This window comes from Leuciscus leuciscus (assembly GCF_965113295.1).
Source record: "Leuciscus leuciscus genome assembly, chromosome: 2".
Taxonomy (NCBI): domain Eukaryota; kingdom Metazoa; phylum Chordata; class Actinopteri; order Cypriniformes; family Leuciscidae; genus Leuciscus; species Leuciscus leuciscus.
Genome location: NC_138726.1, coordinates 35,313,631 through 35,340,358, shown reverse-complemented (window position 1 = coordinate 35,340,358; position 26,728 = coordinate 35,313,631). Strand labels below are relative to the sequence as shown.

Here is a 26,728-nt window from a genome sequence, read left to right as displayed (position 1 = left end):
AAAAAGGCACGTCTGGGTCTGTGGTTGCTGACAGCTGATTCAGTTGTCCTATACTGAGAAGAAAAAATAAAGCAAAATCCAAACTCTTTAAAACACTGTTGTAATTTGAAAACTATGATATGCATTAGTTGTCGGCTGGTACGTTTGGACTATCCGTCAAGTTAAACAATGTTTGAGCTAAATATAACGTCGTTGATGCAGGGCCTTTATAAACAAGTCGAATCGGGGGCGTGGCAATTGCGCAGGTGAGATCAGACAGACTCCGCCCACCGAGGGGCAGCTATGGGCAGCTCCCCTGGCTCGTGACGAATCCGGAGAGGGGCGGGGCGGGACGGGGAAGTGCAGCAAATAGCGAATGCTGAATGTGATTAGGAGAGTTTGGACAACAGTGGAGCATCAATAGATATCTGAGATCTCACTGGAGACACACACCTGTTGAGCTGCTGGAACTTCTTACGACTTCTGCTTTCTGAATTTCATCGAGGCCATCGGTTGAGAATTCAGAAATGACGGACACTCTTATTCCCAATGGGTGCAAGACCAACGGACCGGTGGAGAATGGCTACTTCAAAAAGGTAAGAGAGACTCGAAGTTTAATTTCTGTTTTTCTCGAAGGTTCCGTAAAGTTAGCTGACGTTAAATTCCTCAAGACCTTTTATTTGTCACGGTCTTAGATGTATGTAGCATCACTGCAGTTTTGCTAGTGTCGTTTTGAAAAGATTCGTGACTTATTGTTATGTTCTTTCATGAGTTGTAAGACGTGAAGTGTAGATAATAAGTGAAGGACGAGGCATTTAGCCTCCTTTCTTCACGATAAGGTGTTTGTAACAGGATCTGTTGGAGATGAACACACATCTGCTCTGCTGCCCAAACAAAACAATGCCAAGCGAAGACAGTTAGACTCAGAAACAATTAACCATGTATATCATTTATTATTTGAATGATTACTACTAATTTCAGTATTTTATTCACCTTATTCACCATATTAGTTTGGTTTCTTAATTATTATTTTTATATCAATGTCCCTTACAAAAAAAAACAAAAAAAACATGCTAACCATACTCCAGGTAGTGTTACTGCAATAAATTGTTATTAGGAGGGCCTGCAACTATGATTGTTTTGATAATTAATTAGTTACTAAGTTAGCATAATTTTTTTTATCCAAGTAATTTTAATTCATTATTTACAAAAATTGTTATTCTATATCCTGCCCAGTTTTGTGCTTCAAACAATGTTCCATTTGAAGGCAATGAAACGTAGTGAATGTAGGCTATATGCTATTAAGAAAAACTGAAACTGATATCAGGGAGGAACACATCTCACTCATCTGAATGCATTACATTTTTACTCCATAACAATAATACATTAAGAGTTAGCCTACTGCTCTTATAAAAAATATATAGATACTACACCTAACCCTACTATCCTATGTTGGGGGAAACTGTGGTTATTTATTGTGAATTAGGCCTATTTGTAAGCAAGTTGTGTAAAGAGTTGTTTTTGGCGTTTTCTTGTCTTTTTATTTGGACAACTTTGATTTCTTTAAATTCAGGTTCTGCATTGATCATGGTGAAATTGTCTCAGTGTGTTTGTAAATAAACCATTGAGTGACTGGACTACAGTATTCGGTATTACTCTTCACACATATCAATATTTATTATCTTGTGTCTTCTTGTGTGTACATATACTGTATGTGTTTGTTGAGTTTTGGAAGAGTAGCCTAATGTATGACAGGTTTCTGACATTTATCATTGACTCTGGATGGAATTTAGTTTTGTTAATGTGAATGGCAGCTGAAGAGGTCTATTGTTAAATTGTGTAACTCTGTTGAGCTCACCTCTCTTTGTGTTGAGAGTGTATCAATTGGGCTTTGTTGTTCAGGGCTTCCTATTGATATTAAAGTGGTTGATGTAAAACTGGCCTGCATAGTGATTGGTTTCTACAGTTTCTGTCTGAATGTTTATCTGAAGGCGCTTTCACACGAATGGGAAGTAAAAAAAAAAGCTAAATGGATCACAGACTGGGTTTTCTGAATCAGTGTGGGCAGATATGGTTATGGTACTGCAAAGCTGATTGGATTTTAGAGGAAATGCAGTTTTTGGTTTGTTTAGTACATTTCCTATGTCTCATTTTCATTTATTACATGATTTTTTTTTAAAATGAGTGTGGTCGCCGTCTGCAGCGAGAAGGTTTCAGGCCTGTTACCAGGTGGGAGCTGGTTCAGACCGGTGATGTGGTTTTGGTCCATTTCCTCCTGAGCTGATCCTGCTTGGGCTGCACTGCTTAGAGAAACTGAATCGCAGATTCAGCATTTTTTCTCCCAGTTTTCCTCCTATTAGTGTTGCATCTGCCCAGTGACAGTGTATAGCCAAACCACAAACATTAATGAAACACAGATGCTCCCATCTCATGTCCTGGCATAGGCAAGAGAAGCTGTTCTGTGATTTAGGATTAGTATAACATGGCTTCTGAACATCTCATAGCATTACGTAAAGTGACCGATCAGCTATGAGTAAGAAGGAAAGAGTGTGTCTTAAATTAAAATGAAAAAATTCATCAGAATGGCTTATACTCCCTGTTGCTAATTCTTTAATGTTTACTGTGTAGTCCAACTTTGAGACAGAACGGTTAGTCATTGGCTATCTCAAGGCTGAGAATAGAAATTAACATTTGTTACCGTAGTCTCATATTTGTGCGGATACCCCACCATATATAACAGTTGCAAAATGTTGAACACTTATACAACTCAGTTGAGGCCCTGTTTTCTGTCTCATTTGTGCCCTGGTTTGATTAGGTCCTTGTTTCGGCTCTGTCTGCACTGTTAGTCCAGGGTAATTGCTGTGTGATTGTGTAACGCAGTTGTGCTGGCAGCTCTTTGGATCTGCTTCGCTAAACATTGCCCTGGTCGGTATTCTAGAATGTGCAGAGGTCACGTCTGGTCCCTTTGACAACCACTGTTGCATTTATTGAGAGACAGCCAATGTTTACACTGCAGCAGACTATGGTTTTCTTGTTTGAGGTTGCTACATTCACATTCAGTCAGATTATTAACAAAAGTGACAACCAAATTATATAATTAAATTGACTAGCTTAAATTTCCTGTGCATTTCGGCCAACCTATATTGTGTGAACAAACCCTCACGAGGCAGCTAGTCTGTCATGTCATGCAATACGAGAGACACTCTGCACTGCACATGTTCGTATCTCACGTGTGTTGCGTCTTTTTTTTTTTTTTGGGGGGGGGGGGGGGGGGGGGGTTTGGTAACTCATAGAGACGGAGATATGAGCTGCGTGTTATCTGACACTTTTAGATGCATTTAATGTCTCTCTTCCACCAGAGCTGTACTCATCTGCACTTATAAATAAAGCATTGTGACGCCAAAGTCTGCTAATTAAGATTTGATAGATAAACCTCGATAGTAATCATTATTAAAAGACTTTCAGGTAGTATGAAAGTCACCATCTTTAACATTTACTTCTGTATCTGTGCTTCCAGATGTTATTCATGGCTGTTGCAAGAATAGAAAATAGTATTGACTTTGGTTACAGATGGTATTCAACCTGTTTTTGTAACATTACAATTCAAGAGTCACATTAGTGAGATTTGGGTGAAATTTTGTGAGCAAACAGTCCATTGTCCATTTCTAATAGCATAGCAATGCATGAAGCACAACTCAACAGAGGTCACCTTCAAACCAAACAGCATTCCATGGCTACTTCATATGATCCACTTGAACCCGATGTGAAATCTATGCTGGGACATTTTTTGCCCTCACTCGAAATTCCTGATCACATGGATTTCTATTGAAGGTACAGGATTATGAACGTGACATTTTGCTAACAATGGAAAATGTGACCACACTTTTAGTATAGTTGTCGATCCTAAACAGTGACTGTGTGAATGTCAGTAGCCACTTTTAAACATTAAATTACCATAAGATTGAAATAAACTATATCTGCTGTTCACACAAACAGCAGTCAGTATCAGTAACTGTTAGCTATGTATATCAAGCGGTCAGTTTTGTATAACTTATTAGGACTGGGCTATAATGAAATAAAAAAGTTAGATAACTTCATCATTGAAAGCTGGTGCTCTTTCCTGTGTACTCAGTCATAGCTAGTTTATGTATTTTCAGAAATAGACATTATGTTTTCACAGTAGGATCTCATAGAATGTTTGTCACGATAAGAGCAGTAACCAGTTTGCGTTTTTATCCATCTAGATAGATACCAGCCTCCTATAAATCAGACCTCCTCCCTCAGCTATCAGATTTATGACAGATAGATACTCTCTATAGGCGTGTCTGGGTAGGAAATTGATCTCCTTACAGCATGTACTGTGTACGCCACACCTTACTGACGTGAGACGTCGGCTGGCATGTGCTTGTGTGTTTATCTTTTATAGGAATTATGGAATGCATTGCAGTTGTGGTTTATAAGACTGAAATGTTCACAGTGTATAAAAACAGCCAATAAATTCATTTTATATTAGCTGTCAATAGGTAGTCCTCGCCCCAAGAGCCATGTAAGTTGTTGTTAATCTCTTTCTCTCCATCTCTTTCTCTGACAGGGATGTAATCCATTTGCTCAGACTGGGCGCAGTAAACTGCAGAATAAAAGAGCGCTTCTCAACCAGCAAATCATCAAACAGATGAGGATGAGAGCTGGAGCAGAGAACCTTCTCAAGTAAGTCAAGCACACTTATATGTGGACACAAACACAAGGGCAAGTGCTCATCTATCACCCTCAACTATGATGTTTGTCTACGGGCATGTGGGTGGATATGCAAACAAATGCAGGACATCTTTCCCAAAATAACCCAATAATGTTTCAATCATTGACAAAACAAATTTTTCTTTTAAATAAAGTTCTGTAGTCTTTCATTCACTGTTTTGCTTTGGTTACATAACATCTGTCTTGAAGTATCTGGCACTAGACCGTAGAGCCCTGGCTCTGTCAAGTAAATAATTTCCCTGTTTTGGAGGAATCCTTTGCTCTTTTTGAGGTGAGGTTTCAGTCAGAAGCCTGTCGTCAAAGAATTTGTCTGTTTGTATGTGTGCAAAAGCCAGTGTTTGGAGCTCATCTGCACTCTCATCTCACCTGTCAGGTGTGCCTTTAGCATTTTTACCTTTAGATTTGGAGTTGATGATAGACACAGTAACATTGTGCCTTTGTTAAAGCTGATGACTAAAGAGGCTGGGAATATGCTATATGTGAGATTTTTCAGGGCCTGATAGATACCAATGGAGCCTAGAACTAGGACATTGAAAACTACAGATTATACTTGCGCATTTTTATATCCTATCCTTCGGACAGTCGGATTGACAGAGAGTTATTAACAAAACAGTTGTAAGGGTAGGTTTATCACTGAAAATTGTATCATTTGTATAGTTGTATTTCTACTCTTTAAACAGCATTATGGTAAAAACGGAACACTGTGGCCACAGCATTCTTACCTGTGCACGACAATGTCTTGCTTTTGGGCGGAACTGACAGAATGACAGTTTCTTTAATCCCCCCTTCAACACCATCACCATCATCATCACTAAAAGTTTGCAAAGAAGTATTCCCTAAAAAAGCAAGGTGGTTTTTGACCCTGGTCAAGCATATCCATAGCAGACTGGTGGGAGTGGCCTTGGACGGCAACATGCGAGTGCATTATGGGTGTTGTAGTTTTCCTACCTATTTTGCAAAAGGGAAGGTTTTCTGTTTTCTCTAGTCAGGTAGCACCAATTTAAAAAAACTTTTCGACTTTCTACTGTATAGGCAGCCACGTTTTATTGAAAGCCCATTTTGCCAGAGATCAAGTAATATTTTCCCCTTTAATCTCTTAAAAAAAACTTGCTTTGCTTAGATCAGTTTATTTTGAAAAGTATGTTAACCGCTGGTCAGCCATGCGTACTACTATAGCTGAACCAGACGAGTGAGGAAAAAACTGTCTAGCTAAAAATGCAAAGTATTATGCAAAACATTTTTTAGTGTCACCTTTCTGGTGTTCTGTAGCACGCTAATATGGCATCAAGGAAGAATGTTTTCATACAAAAGAACACATCTGTTCACAGAATGTTAATGGCATTGGTGTTTCTAAAATGAATCATTGTGAATTAGAATTTGGAAACTGAAAATTCTGGGCCTACTAGGCTGAAAACCTAAACCAAAAATGATAAAATGAGTAATATAACATATATTTTTCTAATTTAGTACAATCCCTTTCTTCAATTGGTATGGCTTATTGACAAAATTGATTATGCATGTGTCACTGTTGAGCAGTCATACATTTGTTGGCACACACTTTTATGATGCGCAGTAAACAGAATGCCATTACCTCAAAATAACTGTTTATTTAGTTGGAGTTTTTTTTATTATAATTTTTTTTAAAGAAGTCTCCTATGCTCACAAAGGCTGCGTTTTTTTGTTAAAAAAAGGACAGTAAAAGACTGAATGTGAAATGTTAATATAATTCAAGTGTTTCTATTTTATTATGTTCAAATTTAATTTATTCCTGTGATGTCAATTTTCAGCATCATTACTCCAGTCTTCAGTCACATGATCCTTCAGAAATCATTCTAATATGCTGATTTGCTGCTCAAGAAACATTTATTATTGCTATTATTATTATAATCAATGTTGAAAACAGTGCTACTAATATATTTTTTGAGAAAAGAACAGCATTTTATTTGAACCAGATTTCATTTTATTTGAACCAGATTTCTTTTGTAACAATTTAAAAGTCTTTACAGTCACTTTTAAAGACTTTAATGTGTTCTTGCTGAATGAAATTAGTCATTTCTTTTTTAAAAAACTGATCAAAAGTTTGAACAGTAATCTACGTATATTTTTGCCTATTTTCTTTCAGCTGCTGAAAAGTTTATCTATGGTTTTGAATATTGTAACTGTTGATGCAAATTGTGTCAGGACACGAAAGCTCTGATTGTACTTTGGTTTGATTGTAGGACATAATTTGCCTGATTGCAACTGGCCAGTGCTAGACTGTCTGTCAGATTTCTATCAGTTCTGTTCAAGGAAGCATTTATTTAAATGAAATGTGAGCCGATGAGAAGCACTGCCATCTTTTCAGTGAACACCCATGTTCGTTCAGAGAGGACAGACATTTGTGAAGTTTACAGAACTGAAGTTGCATCTTGTTGTGAAAACCACAGCTGATACATTACATTACCTCTCTCAAAAGATCCCAATGTTTTTCCCTGTACGATAAGCACACACTGTAACATTGCACAAACCGGTCGCCATGGGGACGTTAAGTGTGTCTGTTGTCTCCATGGTTTTGAAGGACACACCTGCTGCTGGGTTGGTCCCTGGAGCAGAGCATTTGATTGGCATTGACATCAAAGTGGCTTTAAATCTTAATAGAACAATACAGTTTGGACAAGCTCTTTTGACTAAGAAATTATAAGTGAGTCTCCCTTCTTTTACTCTCTGTGGGTTGATGATATGTTGGGGCTAAAATCAATGTTGGTTAAATTATTGTCATCTGAGATTGGCTGGCGTTTGGATGGATATTGTGAGCTGGCTGACTGAAACAAGGCTGGATCCAAGCAGATACAAGGCATAAAGCAGTTTGGTGCTTTTAATCTCGAAGGAATGTTTCTAGATCTAGTCAACAGGTGACGGTTGTGACAGCTACACTAGTGAGGTCATTGCAATGCTTTGATGGGTGTGCAAATGGCCCTGAGGTCTTTTGTCAGCCTGTTTTACACGTCCACGCAGGCACGTACACAGACATGTCAGCAGAAGCCTGAGGATCTCTCTGTCGATAACTCAGTGAAACACTCTACCGTAATTACTTCTGTGTTTAATGTGTGAGTCAGATCTAAAGATTGTATGTATTTTAATGATATTCATGAGTCATTTTTATAGCCCTTCAATAGAGCCGGATGTCTGAGTGTTTTTCTTTGCTTGAGCTCATTATTATTGGGATGGGGTGTGGCTTCTTGCTCAATCTCTTCTCCATCCATTCATAGCTGCTCTTATGTTCAGAGGTGATCTGGAATGTTCTCTCATTCATGGGTCTCAGAGGTTAGTGGTTCATGGGAGAAGGGACCACATAATAGATTGATTGTAAGGATGTCATCTGCTTTTATTAAAATCCCTTCCCCCACATGCCAATGCTCTCTCTCTCTCTCTCTCTCTCTCTCTCTCTCTCTCTCTCTCTCTCTCTCTCTCTCTCTCTCTCTCTCTCTCTCTCTCTCTCTCTCTCTCTCTCTCTCTCTCTCTCTCTCTCTCTCTCTCTCTCTCTCTCTCTCTCTCTCTGCGTCGAGAAACCTATCTATAGGTACGTGTCGTCGCGTACCTATCTTTCTGATCTAAGTGGCTGTAATCCACATTCTTGTGTGTTTGTTTGAGTGAGCCTACATGCCCAACCGGTTTCATTGAGTGCTAATTTTGTAACATCCTGCCCTGCCAATGTGCTTTTGCGTTTGTGTACAGAATAATACTGTATAAAGGCTACCTCATGAGGACTTTAAGATGTGTATTTAAAAAAAAAAACATGTAGAGCCCTTCTGCTGTTGAAAGTGAACCACTGCATTATATATAATAGAAGACGTGAAAAGCAGAGAGAGGTTAATTTCTCACTCAATGTGATGCGATCCCATCAGTGAGGGAGGTGTTAGGTATTAAATAATGGAAAACATGACTCATGAGTTATATTTACTTAAAAATGAAAGAACATCCTGTTAGTAGTAGTAGTACATGCATGTAATAAAGGTGTCTTGGTAGTCATTTTTTCCTCTGTTGAGGGTGTTTGTTAGAACCACAAGGTATGCGATTAAAAAGGAACAAAGTTATTTGTTCTATTTTACAACTGTGTGTGATGTTGCCTGTGTGAATAATAAGAGCTCAAGTCTCCAGTCCAACCTGGCCTCACCTCACCTCCTCCCATTGACAAGATTTTAGAATAGAAGTCACAGATGAAACAGGACCGCAATGCAAATGTTCGTCTGTCTCTCTATAATGTGGTGTTTTATTGGTTTTAGTCAGGCATATCTCTTTTTCCTATTTAGTGAGTGTTTTATCAGGACTGTGTGGTTTAATTATAAAGCCTTTCTTTGACAAGCATGGCTGTACTGCACACTTGCCACTTATTTCTATCATGTGCCAGTAAGCACACAAAATAACAAAAGCTACATTCTTATCAGCCTCTCCCTTCTGTACTGCAGATGTTGATCTAGCAGGACATTTCAAACCAGAGACATTGTGAAATTGTGCGAATGGTGCAGTGTTGTGACTTACTGTAGATATGACCTCTGCTTATCCTCTCTCTCCCTCTCTTTCTCTTTCTCAAGGGCGACGTCCAATAATAAGGTTCGGGAGCAGGTGGTGCTGGAGCTGAGTTATGTCAACTCAGATCTACAGCTTCTTATGGAACAGCTGGAAGGACTCAACAGCTCTGTGGAAGTGTATCAGAACGTACAGTAAGTACACGCACACATAGCACTGATTAGGATGAAGAAAGATACAGTGAGAACTTACTCAAGGCAGATTAAGATCCATTCTAGAGAAAAGGATGCACAAGTTCTACTCACGCACATGTCCAGTTTATCTGGACACACAGAGCCTCCCTGATGAATTACAGTAATGTAAGGGCTGCGTGCAAAATGATATAAGAGCAGACTCCCTGTTGAACTCCCTGTTCACTTCCCTGTATTATCATATTTTCTCTACTGATCTAGGAGGTCATAGAGGATAGATGTTTGAATACTGCGAAAATCAGCAAAGCTTTTTTGGGAAATTCTGTGGCTACAGATTCCATGTAAGCATGCACATAAATTTCCTGCGATTATGACTTGTATCTCAGAAGGAATATTGTGAGCTCCTGCTACACAGTCATAAGGCCTTCCAGTACTAGGAAGTTTAAGAAAATCCAGTCATTCGAATGAGATCGCAGCAATTAGCAAACAACAACAACATTGTGATATACGTCACAATAGTGAAGAAAATACAATTGCAATTTCTGTTTCAGTATTAAGTCACTGCCACATGACTGCCACAACAACAGCAATAAACTGAAGAAATTCCTGCAAAATATGTTTTGAGCACCAGCAAAAAAAAAAAAAAAAGAATAATTGCCTTGCATTTTATGTCAAAGAATTTTATGTCTCATTTTATCAAAGCATAACATTTTATGCATTTTATGTCTCGCAGCACTTAAAGGGATAGTTGGGCCCCGTTGACTTCCATAGTATTTTTTTTTTCAGACTATGGAAGTCAATGGGGTCCATTAACTGTTTGGTTACCCATATTCTTCAAAATATCTTCTTTTGTGTTCAGAAGAAGAAATAAATGAATACAGGTTTGCAACAAACTTGAGGATGAGTAGATGATGACAGAATTTGAATTTTTGGGTGAACTATCTCTTTAAATTAAAATATTCCCCATGAAAGGTATATGTGCGCTATTATCATTTTGACAGCAAAAACCCCAGAACTTCACCGATCGGGAGCAGTGTAGGATATGAGCGCCCATCAGTTTTCAATGTAGCTAACTTCGGGTGGGTGAGGCACTGACAAATATGGTCATTGCGACTCTGTAAGTGATGGTACCATGACGGATTTGCTTTTAAAAAACAAAACAATTTCATAGCTTGGAAAATATGCTAATTTGGCTAGAAACACTGAAGACCAGAAATGTAAAGGAGGCTTCTGTGTTCAGGAAAAAGGTTGATTGGAGGGTCTCTTCTACTTATGCTACCCAATGCTCCCTCCATTGTTATCTACCCTTATAGTTGAGAAATAACCTAAACTTGACTGCAATTTAAAGAGAAGACAAGACATGGACTGCAGGTTCATTGGTCAATTGGGTACATCTTTTCGAGTTTCTTTACATGAATCAAATTTCCAATAGATAGAGACTCCACTCCACACAACTGGTCAGACAGGTTTATGCAGAGGTGGGTTGACAGGTTGATGATTCTCGTGATTCCTCAGGCTCATCCTCCTTTCTCACACACATGCCACGTGTCTCCTCTCACGTGTCAGAAGAGGATGTGCAGGAGTGTGTTCAAGTTTTCTTTTTAATTTTGTGTTTCTGCTTCCTTTTCCATGGTATCACAGTTATAGCAAGTTTGACATTCTCTTACTGGCATTAAATTCTGTCAGAATCATCATATGTGAAAAAATGTTTTGGCTTAGAATGGTCATACCGTCAGATAGATGGCAATAGAGAGAGGAAAACACGTTCTCTGTATTCAAGGATGTTTTAGTGATTCTTTCATTAGGCATACAAAGTAAACCCTGCAGCCAAAATGAAAGGATTCATTAGTGGCACTGCAGTCATGCTTTTTTGACCATCATGCTGTGTATGTTTTGTTTATTTTGTAGGTTGGAGTGTGTTTCCTTGGTTACAGTTGGATTCTAGTCCTCTTTAAATCCTCTCTAAGCCCTCTTTTGCCTCTCAGACCACTGTGAGTGAGAGTGTGTACACGTACACGCACCCTTGAGTGTCTTTGGCCTGCTTCACCCTCTGCACGTGAACAGCCGTCTTTCTCAGCTCTAAGAAAGCTCAGACATATTTTCAGCTCAAACCCTGCTAGTTCTTCATCAGCATTAGCTTCATAACATGTTGAGGCTTACAGTCTGAGGTTTGTTCCTCTAGGCCAGGCACTAATGAAAGAGTGTTTATCCCCTGTGCCTGAAGGGTTCATAGTAAACCAGAAAAACCTCCTGAAGACATCTGCACCGGATTCTGAACCCTTGACCTACATCCGTAATTATAACTCGCTTTAAAGCTGTAAACATGAGAAACAATCTCCCTTTTTTTCTTTTTGAAGTAAAAGTGTGGTATGTGTTAAAGGGATAGTTCACTCAAAAATGAAAATCCACCCACCCTTTATCTTTATTTATTTTTTAAATGTACTCATCCTTACAGTGTTGTTCCAAACTTGTATGACTTTCTTTCTTCTGCTGAACACAAAAAATATATATTTTGAAGAATGTTTTAATCCCTATAATGAAATTCAGTAGGGTCCAAAACAACACCATTTGTGTGAAAAAAAAACAACACAATTTTGTATCAAAATATCATCTCTTGTCTTAATTTTCGGTGAACTGTCCCAGTTTAACAAAGGCACAGGTTTGACTGAATTTATGTTTCTCATAATCTTAGATCTTTTGAATTAAACTTAAAATTTGTTTTGTCGATGAATATAATCTTTTAAATCTCCTATGCTATGATCTGTCCTGTAACAGATGGGTTTGGCTCAAATTATGCTTAAATCCAAATTCAAGTTACCAACAAGTGTTTAAATTTTTATTCCATCTAAAAAGCATCCCAGGTGTCTGACGTTGGTTTAAAGAACCCCAACATAGGTAGAAGGCAAAAGGTGGCGACTCTGAAGAAACTAAAAGTTTCAGTTCGTTTGATTTTGGTCCCTTCATGATTCCAATACTTTCATTTGTGTCATTGCATACTTTTGATAATGTACTGCTGCTTTAAAATGGTACTAATAGCAGTAATAAAGCAGTAGGTGTGTCCGTTTTGGATAGACATTGTATTTGTTGAGTATATTTGTGGTTGTGCTTTTCGACTTTGAAGGGCTTATGCATACCAGCCTGCGTTCTCTCTCTCCAGAATCTCCGGTTACTCTCTTCCTCCTCACTGCAAATGTGTTTCTTCAAATTTCTACAAACCCGCTTTATTTGTCCTGTAAAACAAACAAAGCCTATCACCTCCTGAATATGATGAGTCTGAGAAAAGGAATATTCCCATTGGTGCAGTGTTATCACCGGTGTTTCATGCACAGAAGACCGAACAGAACAAGGTCTTCCTGTAGCTGCACACAATGTGGCATTCTCTTTTGCACCTGGCTTCCAGCTTACTGTGTGTGTGTGTGTGTGTGTGTGTGTATCAGTATAAGTACAGAACTGCATTCTTTCATTTCTTTCATGCCATGCACCCCCCTTCTATCCCTCTCTGTCTGTTTTTGAAACAAACTTTTTTTTTCTCATGGCTTGAAGAGTGTACAGACAAACCTGTCTTCTGTTCTCTGTGTATCACTGCAGTTAATGTTCTCTGCACCGTGATTGGTTTGCGTTCTTTGAAGTTCTTATTACATAGTGCACTGAAGAACATGGCGGATGTCAACATGTTGTTGTGATGTGTGATTCAGTGCTAAACTTGCAACATGGAAATGTTATTGTTATTCTCTAGGAGTTTGAAATGAACTTTGTTTCCAGTTTGAGAGAGTTCTTATATCTAGGCCTGCAACAAGTAATCTGTTCCAGAATTTGAACGACCGAATTACACAAACTTCTTTCTACACATCTTCTCCTGCCTTTTGTGTTTAATTACTTGGTTACACTTTACAACAAGGTTCATTTTGGTAACCTTAGTTAATGGATTAGATAACAATGAACAAAAATTATACAGCATTTATTAATCTAGATTATTTATAAATATATAATTGTTCATTGTTTTTACATAATACATTAATATCAATTTATAACTCCAATGTTAAAAAGTTTTTAGCATACACTACTGTTCAAAAGTTTAAATTTGGAAAGATTTTGTTTATGTTTTAAAAGGCTGCATTTAATTTATTGAAAAACAACAAAAACAGTAATGTTGTGAAATATTATAATTTAAAAACGGTTTTCTATTGTAATATATTTTTCTGAATAGAAAGTTCAAAAGAACAGCATTTATTTGAAAGAAATATTTAATAACATCATAAATGTCCTTACAGTCTAACAAAAATTCTGACTTGTTGGTTTTTTTAGGCATAGAGAATTTAGTTACTGTCATTTCCTCTGGTTCGGCAATATTTCTCACAAACATTTCCCAGAACCACACTGGTGCTGCACTGTTATCTGTCATCTAGATGCAATCAGGACAGACCAGGACTGCCTCTCATCAGCTCACACTCATGTGTTCTCTAGTCTGTCTTCACCCAGCCTGCTTTGAGCTAATGCCCCACCAGTGCAAGCACTGTAGTTAATGCAATGACAACATGCATATAATTATATTGTGCTGAAGTTTACAAAGTTTGATCAGACAAAATGTACCAGACATACCCACTCACACACAGACACCTCTTTCTTAGGTCAATTTTTTTTAATAGTCAATATTTTTCTATGACGCAAGTAGATTAATAGGCTTGTGATGGTAAACCATCCTTTACTCGGGTATCAGCTATTTCAGTCTTAGAGCTGATTGAAACTTGCAGAGAATCGTCATAGTATTTGTAATGTGTGAAAGGGGTCACATACACAAGCATGTCTCAGTTCTGAGTCACACACAGATTAGTGGGTCTGGCCTTTGTGAGTCAGCCTTAAAGCCTTATTCTTTCCTACTGAAATACTGAAAGTGTTCTCCTTTGGTTTTTCTAAATTTAATTTCTACTCTCTCTTTGTATTCATTTTACAGAGAGACAGCCAGCATCCCTCTTATCCCTCTGGGACTGAAGGAGACAAAGGATGTCGATTTCTCTGTTCCTCTCAAGGTCAGTTTCTTTCACGACGACCCCTCAATGTTTACCTCAGTTATCAGGCGTTGAGTTAGGTGGCTTTCATGATTCTCAAAGCTTTTCTTAGTGAAAACAGAAAGTAGGTCACAGAGTAATAAACAAGGAAGCCAAAGACTCAATAAAACGTTAATTGCTGTTTTGAAAGTCTACAGTGATGTTTGATGCATGGCATTTATTATCTTATAAATAAGTGGGTGTTGAGATGTTTGTTGAGAGACAAGGATCAATCAGATGCTTTCAACCTGTAATTTAGCTCTGTAATGACATAGCAATGCAGGTGAATCTATGACACAGTGTTATTGTTACATCTGTTTTCAGACAAGTTTAACAAGGAGAACAGACCTGTGAATACGTGACTGCGGCCTTTTTGTGTTTGCGTTGACATTATCAATGAATTGATATGGAAATGCTTTATTTGAACAGGACTTCATGCTGGAACACTACAGTGAAGATGGCTCAAACTTTCAGGATCAGATTGATGACCTGATGGACCTGAGACAGGTATGATACAACATCTGTAAAAGGTGCCAGGTTCGATTCTCGGTTGAAATAGAAATTTAGGATAACATAAATCTGATCAGTAAAAACAGATGCACAAGGCTAACCAATGAGACCGGTATTATCAAAGATCAATGTGTGTGTTTCAGGCCTGTCGGACCCCCAGTCGTAATCCTTCTGGTGTGGATTTGCTTGCCAACTACTTCAGTCAACTTTCCTTCTTGGAGACTCGATTTTTCTCCCCTACACGCCAGCTTGGTATTTTCTTCACATGGTAGGTTGCATCTTGACCACACCAGTATGTATCAGCTGTAAACAAAACAACTCATTCAGAGGAAACACACAACTGGTCTGACTGGACTGTCAGGCTGCCTTTGTTGTTTCTATGTTTATACATCAGCTTTTTGTTTCATTTATTACCCTAGAGACAAAGGAAGATGACAGGATAAATAAAGAAAAGGTGTCATCATTAAAAAGCTGGAGAGAATTAACGGAACTGTTAATAAACATATAGAATGCAATTCCTATCAACACAGCACTACATTTGCAACCGAAAAAAAAAAAAAAGCCTCACATGAGTTTTAACACACATTGTTTTGTGCCTACGCAGGTATGACTCCTTTACCGGCATGCCTGTGTGCCAGCAGAACATCTCTCTGGAGAAAGCCAGCATGCTTTTCAACATGGCAGCTCTCTACTCCCAGATTGGCACCCGTGCCGACAGACAGACACAAGCTGGACTTGAGGACGCCATCGCTGCCTTCCAGAAATCTGCAGGTGAGAGGTTTTGAGTAGATGCACTTCTTATATGCAGATAAGTCTGTGAGAAGGTAAGGTATCCAAAACTATCCATGATGAACCATGGTTGAACTCCTGCCTCATGAGAACAGACGTGTATTCAGGTTCTGATTGTGTTTTAAGGTGGAGTGAACATGACGTAATTCTTCCCCCTCAACAGCAGATCTGTCACAGGCTTATGGGAACTCAGTGGCTTGTGTTGGTTTTTAACCTCCTTAAAATAACAGCAGCATAAAGAGAGATTTGGCTTGCTTTCTTAAGCTATCAAAACAGCCAACCCCGCTGTCTTTCATCACATAGAATGTTTTGTATATCTCCACCGGAAAGAAAGTCCAAATATGATCGCTCTCCCCTTTTGTTGCTTTGATTTATTACAGAAATTGATTGACACACTGTCCTACAAGTCTTTTTTTTATCTCTAAGATCTCTATGTTTGCAAAATCATTAAATTAAAGAGATGACAATGCTATTTTATATAAGCTATAATGTTGGGAAGTTTGATAAGAAATGATCTAGAATTTTCTGTTTAATTTACGCTGTGCTGCAGTGGACTGGCAAATATAAGGGGACTGGTTTGTGTAGATATAATGTTGAATGTAATGTTGAATCCTGTCCGGTTTTGTTTCTGTATGTTCTGATGTAGGTGTGCTGCACTTCCTGAAGGAGACATTTACACACACTCCCAGTTATGATATGAGTCCTGCAATGCTGAGCATGCTGATCCGGCTGATGCTAGCACAGGCGCAGGAGTGTATGTTTGAGCTGATCACTCTGCCAGGAATCCGAAATGAGTTCTTCAGCCTGCTCAAAATGGCACAAGAGGCTGCCAAGGTACTTGTTAAAGGTTTTCAGACTAAAGAATTCAGTGATATTACAGTGGGGATCTATCAGTAATACATTGGAGTGTTTTTTATTTATTTAATATTTACTTAGTTGATATTGGATATTTAATTGTGCATGCTCATTTTCCCTATTTTTACATTTCGATTAGCTTTGTTGTCATCTTATGGTCCCTTATTTGTTTTAAAAAAAAAAAACACGCATAACATTGTTAAATGTAATCTTTAGCAAATCTCAGAATGAATTGTGTAGATTAGTGATGCCTAAAAATTATTTAAATTAGTTAACTTTTATTTAGTAAGGATGCATTAAATTGATCAAAAGAGACCAGAAAGATACCAAGGATTTCTATTTCAAATAAATGCTGTTGTTTTGAAATTTCTATTCATCAAAACAATCTTGAAATCCTTAATATTTAGTTTCAACCAAAAAAGCAGCACAATTTTTTTTTTTTCGTTGATAAGACGAAATATTTCTTATGTGCCAAATCATCATATTAGAATGATTTCTGAAGGATCATGTGACACTAAAGACTGGAGCTGAAAATTCAGCTTTGCCATCACAGGAATAAATTACATTTGAATAAATATTGCAATAGAAAAAAGTTATATTATACTATTATAATATTTTACAATATTGCTTTTTAAAGCATAAGACGCTTTTTTCAAAAACATGAAAAAAATCGTACTGACCCCAAACTTTTGGAAAAGTAGTGTATTTATTAAAAAAAATTATTCACGGAATTTTGCTGTGATATTCTTTCTGTTTTAATTAAACCTTGGGGCATCGTTACGAAGGGACATTTTTACATATGTATAAAAACATGACCTATTGATCCTGTCAGTATGCAGGCCTTTTCCCAAAGCCTACAGTTACTCCTCTGTCTGGAGTGGTTGTGACATTTACCCCTCTCTCCTTTCTTTTCTCAGGTGGGGGAGACCTACAGTCAAGTTCACCAGTCCATGATCCAGACCCCCATTAAGAACAACGTGCCCTTTTTCTGGACTACCATGTCCCATCTGAAGACCAATCACTACAACTCACTGGCCCATTACTTTGTCTCCACCGCTCTGCTTGACCACCAGTGTAAGTTAAGCAGCCAATCACAGCTCTTGGCCATCTCCTTTTGGCTGACAGCCCACTGGAACCTTTAAAGGTTACCTTTGTGTCTCATTCATAGAAACCGTTTCCTTTTCCTTGTGAGAGTAAAGAAAGATTCAGGTATCAGTGCTTTAATGGACTTTATTCTGGGGAGCTTTTTTGAGGACGTAAAGAGGGAGGCAGATGAAAGCCAGAGAAGGTTCAGTATCTCGGCTACTTTTGACAGTGTGCTGATGGACTGTGCCAGAACTAATGGGATTATGTAACATTCTCTTTGTTATTCAAACAGTCACTCCTCCATCCTCTCTTCCTCTGTTGTGTTTTTACGTCTCCATAAAAGACAGTTTTGGCTATTAATGAGCTTATTTGGGCTCAACAGACCGAGTAAATGCATAATGGAATGTGTAAATGCCACAACAATTAACATAGCCTTAGTGGAATAAAATGAAATTTACAGGATTGTATCCTGTTGTATTGAACAAAACAATGCAGTTTTTAAATGTTGATGATGTATGTGTCTGTATGTGTAGTGATGCCTAGTGATGATGAGGACAAACAAGAGAAGGCTCTGTCACAACTATACGATGCCATGCCAGAGGGACGTTCTCCCCTTGACATCCTGAAGAATAAGGACGACAGACGGAGAATAGGTGTGAAACTCATACATGCATACCTGTCAGGTGTAAATGATTGGGATATTCCACTTTAGCACACTGAACTAATATTTTCTGTCTGTTTGCTCAGGTAAAGCTCATCTGCAGCGCTCCATCATGGGACACGAAGAGGCCATCCGCACACATTCTTGCTGTCGACACCTGCAAAAACTGGACATCCTGAGTGACATTCTGCAAGCTAGCCTCAAACGCTCTCTTACCAAGTTCGACCAAAATTATAAGGAAGATGAGTTCACGGACTACATGCTTGCACCAGATATTATCTGTAAGTCAGAGATAGACATGGTAGTCAGTTTTAGAATGTTTTAATCAATGTGATCACTCAGACCACATACAGTATTAAGCCACGGTTGTACTAGACTTTGAGCATGCAAATATTTAGCAAAAACGGCAACGGTTGTAATATGACGTTACATTCTGCAGCATCTTTTTTAAAAGCAGAATTCAATGTATAATGCACTCAAAATGGATGCATTGTGTTATTTTAATTTAGCTCAGCAGTCATGCCATGACGAATCAATTTTCTATTGGGCAAAAATCTTCACAAATTTACAGGTCTGAGTGCTGAACTTACGTTTTCTGTCTCTCGCATTTGTATGGGTATGAATGGAAATCAATGGAACTAAAAGTGCAGTGTGACCATAGCCTGGTTAAAACCAGACCATTCTCAGTAATAACTGAGTTATGGTCTGGCAAAGCTTCATTAATAACTCATTTCCAAAGGGGCGTCACCAACGGACGTCGCTCAAATGCCTCTGGGCGCAATTGGATAGACCTAAAACCAATCAGAGCGATCGCCATCGTGTAAAGCCCGCCTCAACGTTTCTGATTGGTGCCTCGATTTGGACAATTAGAAATCGGCTTGAATGGGCTCTTTGCCAGACTACTTGCAGAGCAAATCTAAATTTGCCGGAAGTTTGTCTGGGTTTTCCCAGGCTAGTGTGACCACCCTTTTAGTTGGAATCGCATGTAACCATATCACACTTGTATTATAAACACTAATGCATCTGGATGTGTCCTGGTACATTTGCGATACATTTTACTTCCAGATTTAAACAAATGTTCTGTCTCGCCTGATCACATGATTGGATTACTGGAGATTGATGTTATTTGCTCATGTAAACTTTGACAGTTCTGCTGTAGTTTTTAAATCTTAAAAGTAACCTATATGCAACAGTGAGTTTTGTTTTCGCTGAAGCATCACATTTTGAACTGTGTTCTCAGAACACGACCTGCATGTTACAGTAGAGAACAAAAGTGCTAAGTTCAGTTGACATTGTAAACATGCAGTAACATTGTTTTACTCCTTCTCTGTTAGCTAAAACGGAAAAGAAAGCTGAGATGGAGATTCCAGCTGCTATCAAGGTGAAAGTCACAGACCTATTCCATCGGCTGGTATGTGGGCTACTAATTCTACTCAAAAACTGTTCGAGCTCTTTTCACAGCACAGGAATGCTTGTACAAATTTGCAGCTTTCTTGGTACACAGAATAGTTTTACATAATTAAATCTTATGTGAGCATGTGTGCTGTTGAACAGACCCATGTTATTTGACCTGTACACACTGGCCAAACAGACCATAACCTCAACAATCTGAGGTTTTAATTTATTTTGTAAAACCAAAATACTGTAACCAGTTGGGGATGATGCTGAGGTATATTTTAGAATTTTTGGGGAATCTGTTTGGTCAGTCTGTAGAGTATGATACTCCTTTTACAGTACTAATATGAATAACCCTGGTTTGAATCTGAATTTCTGAGTGTTATAACATCCTGAAACTATGACTCTATAAAACTCAAATCAACCTTGTTTATACTATTACTATTACTTGTATTTGGTGTAGAAACTCTAAGCATTTAACTTTGGCACAAAACTCATCCTGCACTATTTATCCACAGACATTGATGCCTACCACATATTGAATGACTTGTTGAGGGGTGATGCGCTGTTAAATTTTTTTTTAAACTTGATTCCTCCTAAAACCTTTGTTTTTATTAGTAATTAAGTTTATATAATTGTCAAATGTATATCTCTGAGTAAATAATTTTGTTATAGAGTGTTGCAGTGATTTTAGGTTAATCCAGAAGTAAGCATCACTCTGATTTCCGAAAAAAAAAATTCCCATTGTATTTTGGATTATTGCAGAAAATAAGCTCTGTGACCAACAAATGTTTCTGATTCTTACACGTTTTGTTCAAGATAATCTTTACAACCTAACTTTATTTCATTGACCCATTTGTCTTTATTTTGAGTTTGATTTCTGTAACAAACAGTCTTCGTCTGCAGTAGATTCTGTGAAACTGGAAGAATCGTTTTGACTCTGTGCTAGAATATTAGAATTGTAAATCTGGTGTACAGAACTGGAACATTCGAGAACCACAGTGACGTATATTCCGTTCCCTCTGGCTGTGGGGAGCAGGCTAATTCAGGTGAAGGAGGCAGAGTTTATGATGTGGTTAGTTTTATGGAAGCGTATATTTGAGTTTTACCACCTTCAGATGTCTGAGTGACCTTCAGAGAGTTCAAAGAACCACTGCTGTGATCCTGTAACAGTTACCATGGGCACTTTAAATTACCCCTTACTTGAAATTTCATTTCCGTAGAACATGGGGAGGTCAGTTTAACATATAAGCTTTGCAAGTCCTTAATCAAGTCAGATGACCTTTCTGAGACAGGGGTCAACCATATATACCACTTTAACCAGTGGTTCTGAAACTTTTTGACTCAAATACCCCCCTTTTCTCAGAGAGGCCCTCCTATCTAAGCTGATACACTATGTAACTCTGGTAGTTCTATTGTAATAAAATCAAATAAGGTAAAAAATATTAATATAACACATCTTTATTTTAGTGTTTTATCATTGCAGTTAAAGTTAGTTCACCCAGAAATGAAATTTCTGCCATTCCTGACCCTCGTGTCATTCCAAACCCGTAAGAACTTCGTTCATCTTCAGAACACGATATTTTTGATGAAATCTGAAAGGTTTTTGAACCAGCCATTGGCAGCAACGTCATTGCAACTTTCAAAGCCCAGAAAGGTAGTAAAGACATTGTTAAAATACTCCATGTGACTACGGTGGTTCAACCTTTATGTTATGAAGTGACGAGAGTACTTTTTTTTTTTTTTTTTGCAAAAAAACAAAAAAATTTATTTTTTCTCGTTTGTGTTTGTGCCGGCTCACCATTGGCCAGCTTCTGCGTCAGCATCACACGCTTGTGTCGTGGTGTTGGCCAATACTGAGCCGCCTTTCTGCTGTAGAACCCGGAAGTGCTGCACTGTGTTTACTACGTCAACAGCATAGGAAACTAACAGTAAAGTTGAACCACTGTAGTAACATGGAGTATTTTACTGATGTCTTTACTACCTTTCTGGGCCTTGAAAGTGGTAATAACATTGCTGCCTTTGTGGGGTCAGAAACGGATTTGTGTTTCGAAGATGAACGAAGGTCTTACGGGTTTTGAACGACATGAGGGTGAGTAATGAATGACAGAAATTGAATTTTTGGGTGAACTAACCCTTTAAGATTTTTAATATAACTAAATTTAAATTTGAAGGCTCTTTTTGCCCCCCTGGAAGTAAAACTTTTTGTGCCCTCTGTTTGAGAACCACTGCCTTAAACGCTTCAACCTGAACATCACCTCAGATGGCGGTGCTTTTCATGATGATATTAAATAAACCTTCTACACCATATGAGCAAAGCCATTCACATATACTGCGTGAAGTCAGTCTGCCAGTAAGCCAAATGTTTGGATGGTGAGCAGTTTGGATTTACAGCCAAGGACAACCAGGGTGGCAGGCTAAAGTTACAAACGCCCTGAGTGTGTTTGAATTAGGTGAGTTGCTATAGTGAATTGCTGTTGTATTTGTGTTGTGCAGGGGCCTTTGTCAGTGTTCTCCGCTAAGCAGAGATGGTCAGCTCCGCGCACCATCCGGCTGAGACTGCAGGACAGAGACCTTGGATTCACTCTGAAGGGAGATGTGCCCGTTCAGATACAGTCACTCGATCCCCTTTGTCCCGCAGCAGTGAGTGTTCATGCACAAACACAAACACAATAATGCTTGTTGAACACAAAAGAAGATATTTTAAAGAACTTTTTTGTCCATATAATGAACAATAGTGTTCAAAACAAGAGTGGACACCACTGTGTACAACTGTATGGACAAAAATAAACTGAGACATTTGTCAACATACCCTTTTTTGTGTTCCTTGTTGTAAACTTCTCCCCCCTCCATTGTATTGCAAATAAATAATTAATAGCCATGACAATTATCAGAAGAGGTACTCACTTCCTGTTTCAATTAATCTTCTTATACATGTGAATGTCCTTGAAGCTGACGTAGATTTAATCTTTGACCACAGCAATTAAATGAAAACAAAACACACATATATCCACGCCCACTGCACCTGTTTTTGACCATATGAGTCTCAAGCTGTCTCAAGCAGCTGTGTGTCTCCCACAAATAACTCACTTTATTTTTGTTGGAGCACAAGAACGAGTCCTCTCAGAGCTCATCTCTATGGTAACAGCAGTGTGGTCGTGCCGATAAACTCCTACCATAAATATCTGAAGTGTCAAAGCGCCACTCTTGCAGGACGTGATTTACTTCTCTGACCTTCTCCTGTTTTTCCTTTGTTTCTTTTTCTCTCCACTGTCTCTTCATCACCAGGCTGAGGGACTGAGAGAAGGAGATTACATTGTTGCTGTGGGCGACACAGAGTGCAAATGGCTGGGAGTGAGTGACGTTATGAAGCTTTTAAAGGATGTGGATGAGGAGGGCGTCAACATCAGAGTGGTCAGCATGATGGATAGCAGCAGCCAGCCAATGGTAACTGCTTTTTTCTCAAGGTTTTCTTTGCCTATCATTGGTGGAGGAATTATATTTAATATCCCAAAGAGGAATTATATTTAATAATATTTATTTAGATGAGCTAATATCAACAATATAGTTATGAATATAAATACACTACCGTTCAAAAGGGGTCAGTACGGTTTAAAAACAGAAGAGATTTATATTTCGTCATCAAGGATGAATTAAATTGATCACATGTTGCAGTAAAGACGTTTATAGTGTCACAAAATATTTAAATTTCAAATAAATGCTGTTTTATTCAGAATAAGTGTTGTTGGTGGTTTAATTTTTTTCTCTCTCTCTCTCTATTTGTTTCTGAAGCCCACCAAGAGTGCTACATACTGCGGCGGTCTGCCGAAGACCTACTCCATGATCTGCCTGGCACATGATGAGGATGATAAAAACCCAAAGTCTCGCAAGGTAGCAAAAAAACCATCATTCCTCAGCTGGGGTCTCAAGAACAAGAAGAGCAGCAGCACGCTCAGTCTCCCTACTGCAGATTACAATGGACCCTGGAATAGACCTACCTATCCCAACTCATATAATGAAAGCGCCCTCTACTAAACACAAAACTGGATATATACGTATGCTGATAGTGTAAAAGCACACTATATTGCAAGAAGAGGAGGAGAGATTTTTAGTGAGATTCAGATAAATTACAGATGGAAAATAAAAATGTACATTTTGCACAGACCTATAAACACAGGTGTAAGCTATACTTTTGTTCCTTCATTTGTCTGGTTGTCTAGAAAATCTTGCCAATGAATTAAAGGTGAATGATTACGTGTTTTAACAAATCAGTAGATAAAAACATGACGTGTATGCTGCTCGAAGTATTATTTTTATTTTTTTTCATTTTTATTGGTTTGTTTTATTGAATGGCTAAATGGTGTTATGAAGGATTTTTCTTTTTTCTTTTTTTTGGGAAAATTCCACAAATTAGTGGCATTAACAGGCATCCTCTTCAAATTAAAATGAGGGCTGGTAGATTGTCAGTTAACATGCAGCCCTTTTTTGAGCCTGTAGCTTACAGACAGACCACCACAGCAGGTTTCTGTGATGATCTTGCATCATCGAAACAGAATTCTAATCCTGTGTCAATCACTGTAGAAGAGCAGAATGTAGGAGAGGATGGTGAATAGCTTTTGGCCTTGGAATGTCTATACAAACAGTAATATGATTTGGTGTAACTCAAGTATTTTCGTACTGAAGCGAAATACTATGATAGGACTCTATTGCTAAATTCAAGCAAGAAGGATGGAACATAGCAGTGAATACAAATGCTGTTCTTTTTTAACCTTTGTTTCATGTGTTTTACCTGGCACTTCTTCAGTGTTGGAATATTTCACTGTCTACAAAGTAGATTTTTATACACATTTGATAATCAAATAATTTATATGCAAAATAAAGAGAAAAAATATCTATATAAACATGTATTCATTTTAAGTATTTAGGTTTTGTATCGTGAAACTGTGGCCTGATTATTTGTTTTGGTTACATATCTTTCTGTTACTTGGTGTACGCTCTTCTGTTTATATGGTATAGCTCAAAGGCTACAGATGGCAATGTGTTTTTTTTGTCTTACTGATAATATTTAACTTTTCATTTATTTGTGGAAAACACTGCCTCTCAGAATCCTAGAAAGTCAGAAGCCTTTAAAATGCCTTACAACAGTCTACACTGACAACATTGTATTTAACTGGACTTCCGCTCCTGCTTGTAAAAACTTTATTATTGTTAATGAATGTATCCTTACCATTTATGTTTCTGTTAGTGCCACATTTGGAATTATAATGACAAACACTGTTCTGAGAGGATGTTTATATTATAAGGTTACATATTAATGATTCTTTGAAAGTTAAAGTTCACAGACCTTTTCTTTAGGGTCAAGCCAGAATCTGCATCAATGCCCGAAATTGGCTACAAATGTTAGTAATAATAGAGCAGATATATTGATTAGTTGCTCTTGTGTCTACAATTTATGTAGATTACCAATGGATATGTTTATGGAAATGTCTGGATTATGATGCAAACTATATTGTTGTCTACTTTTATGTTGTATATGTAAATTTTGATCTAAATAAAATACGGGGTCAAAGCTGTGGCTGTTCTTATTGTGTAAGAGGTTAGTGTTGGTCATTCACTGTGTAATCATCCCAACCATGCCAATTCTGGTTAAAAGTAACAATTGCGTAAGCAAGTGGTTATATCTTAATACAGGTCATGCATGAATACGTTTTGACAGTTAAAAAGCAGATTGTGTCAGTTTTGCCCTAATTTATTTTTCCGATTTGTATTTTTTTTTAAGACAGATAACTGGCAGTGTGAACACAGCAGAATATGTAGATTATGACATGACTATGTTTTATTCATATATTACCCACTTCTCCTTTTTGAATTCTAAAATATATATTTCAAAGTCTTGTCCTCTGTGACGTGAATGTGAAACTCAATGTAAAGGCAGGGCAGAAAGGATTAATCTCACCATTAGAGAGTAAAATGCTGTAATACCATAATAATATAACGATCGATTGACCTCTATAACATGCACTGAGGATCCTCAGTAAAACAGAGCAAAAGAGATTCACACTCTGTTCTTCTCTTTGTATTAAAGGAAAAGCATAGTTTGTGTTGTGCTGTGTGCGCATGTGAATCTGGGCAGTGAAAATGGTGTGGTGGACTAATGGATTTTAAATCACTCACAGACTGGGGAATTTTATGGTGTGGCTTTGGTTAGGTTATTAGAGAGATTGCTTACCAACGCCAGCAGTGATGTCACAGTGGTTATGTGTGTGTGTGTAAGTAAGAGAAAGATAGAGAAGATGTCTCTGCATCTCTTACGGCTGGAGAACATTAATATCAGAAATATACTGACTCAGGACTTATTCAACAATAGCTTGTATTCAAAAACTGGAGTTTTACTGGAATCATTTACATATCCCACATGAGTCTGCTTTTAACGGGAACACTTTCCACCAGAGTGTTTTCTAACAGTATGACTCACCCACTTTCTCCTCTTCAGCAGTCTTGTAAAAGCACAGGAAGCATACATTTAACCCACTTACAAATGGAGTCAAGTTAGGAGATGACATTCTTATTGAAATTAATCAGAATCAGAATCAGAATGAGCTTTATTCGCCAAGTGTGCACAAACACACAAGGAATTTTTTGTGGTTTTTACAGGAGCTCTTGGTACATACATACATATATGACATTAGAACAGGCATTTAAATGAGAACATAAATAAATAGAATAAACAATAATAATAGTTCTAGTATACATCTGAAACAGAAGACTTATGTACAGATTTGTGCATTGTGTGTACAGCTCTATAAATAAAATTTGTATATGTATTTGCACAAAAAAAAAAACCTCTTGCTTCTCTCTCAAGTACTGAATAATACTAGTCTAGTACACTAAAAATATTTGCAATGACAACTTACATTGTTTTCTTTAAATGCAAACTTGATATGGAACAGTTTTAT

At 37.8% G+C, this 26,728-nt stretch overlaps 1 protein-coding gene across 2 annotated transcripts; it reads left to right on the top strand.

The window, feature by feature from the left end:
• The first annotated feature begins 359 nt into the window (after positions 1 to 359).
• rhpn2 (rhophilin, Rho GTPase binding protein 2) lies at positions 360 to 25,345 on the top strand. 2 transcript variants are annotated; one of them, XM_082148218.1, is made up of 15 exons: positions 360 to 575; positions 4,571 to 4,686; positions 9,306 to 9,434; positions 14,383 to 14,458; positions 14,906 to 14,983; positions 15,130 to 15,254; positions 15,591 to 15,757; positions 16,422 to 16,609; positions 17,548 to 17,704; positions 18,250 to 18,369; positions 18,464 to 18,658; positions 19,712 to 19,758; positions 22,269 to 22,415; positions 23,061 to 23,219; positions 23,565 to 25,345. In XM_082148218.1, the coding sequence occupies exons 1-15, from the start codon at positions 507 to 509 to the stop codon at positions 23,805 to 23,807; spliced, it is 2,016 nt and encodes a 671-aa protein (XP_082004344.1). In that variant the 5' UTR covers positions 360 to 506; the 3' UTR covers positions 23,808 to 25,345. The 2 variants fall into 2 exon arrangements, with proteins under 2 accessions (XP_082004344.1, XP_082004343.1); XM_082148217.1 differs by having other exon boundaries at positions 19,712 to 19,788.
• Positions 25,346 to 26,728: the final 1,383 nt, after the last annotated feature.

Bases quoted from the DNA above. Each gene is read 5' to 3' on its own strand.
- rhpn2 (XM_082148217.1), top strand. From the start codon at position 507: ATGACGGACACTCTTATTCCCAATGGGTGCAAGACCAACGGACCGGTG. The intron at 17,705-18,249 runs GTAAGTTAAGCA...CTGTATGTGTAG, and splicing joins CGCTCTGCTTGACCACCAGT to TGATGCCTAGTGATGATGAG. The intron at 23,220-23,564 runs GTAACTGCTTTT...TTGTTTCTGAAG, and splicing joins ATAGCAGCAGCCAGCCAATG to CCCACCAAGAGTGCTACATA.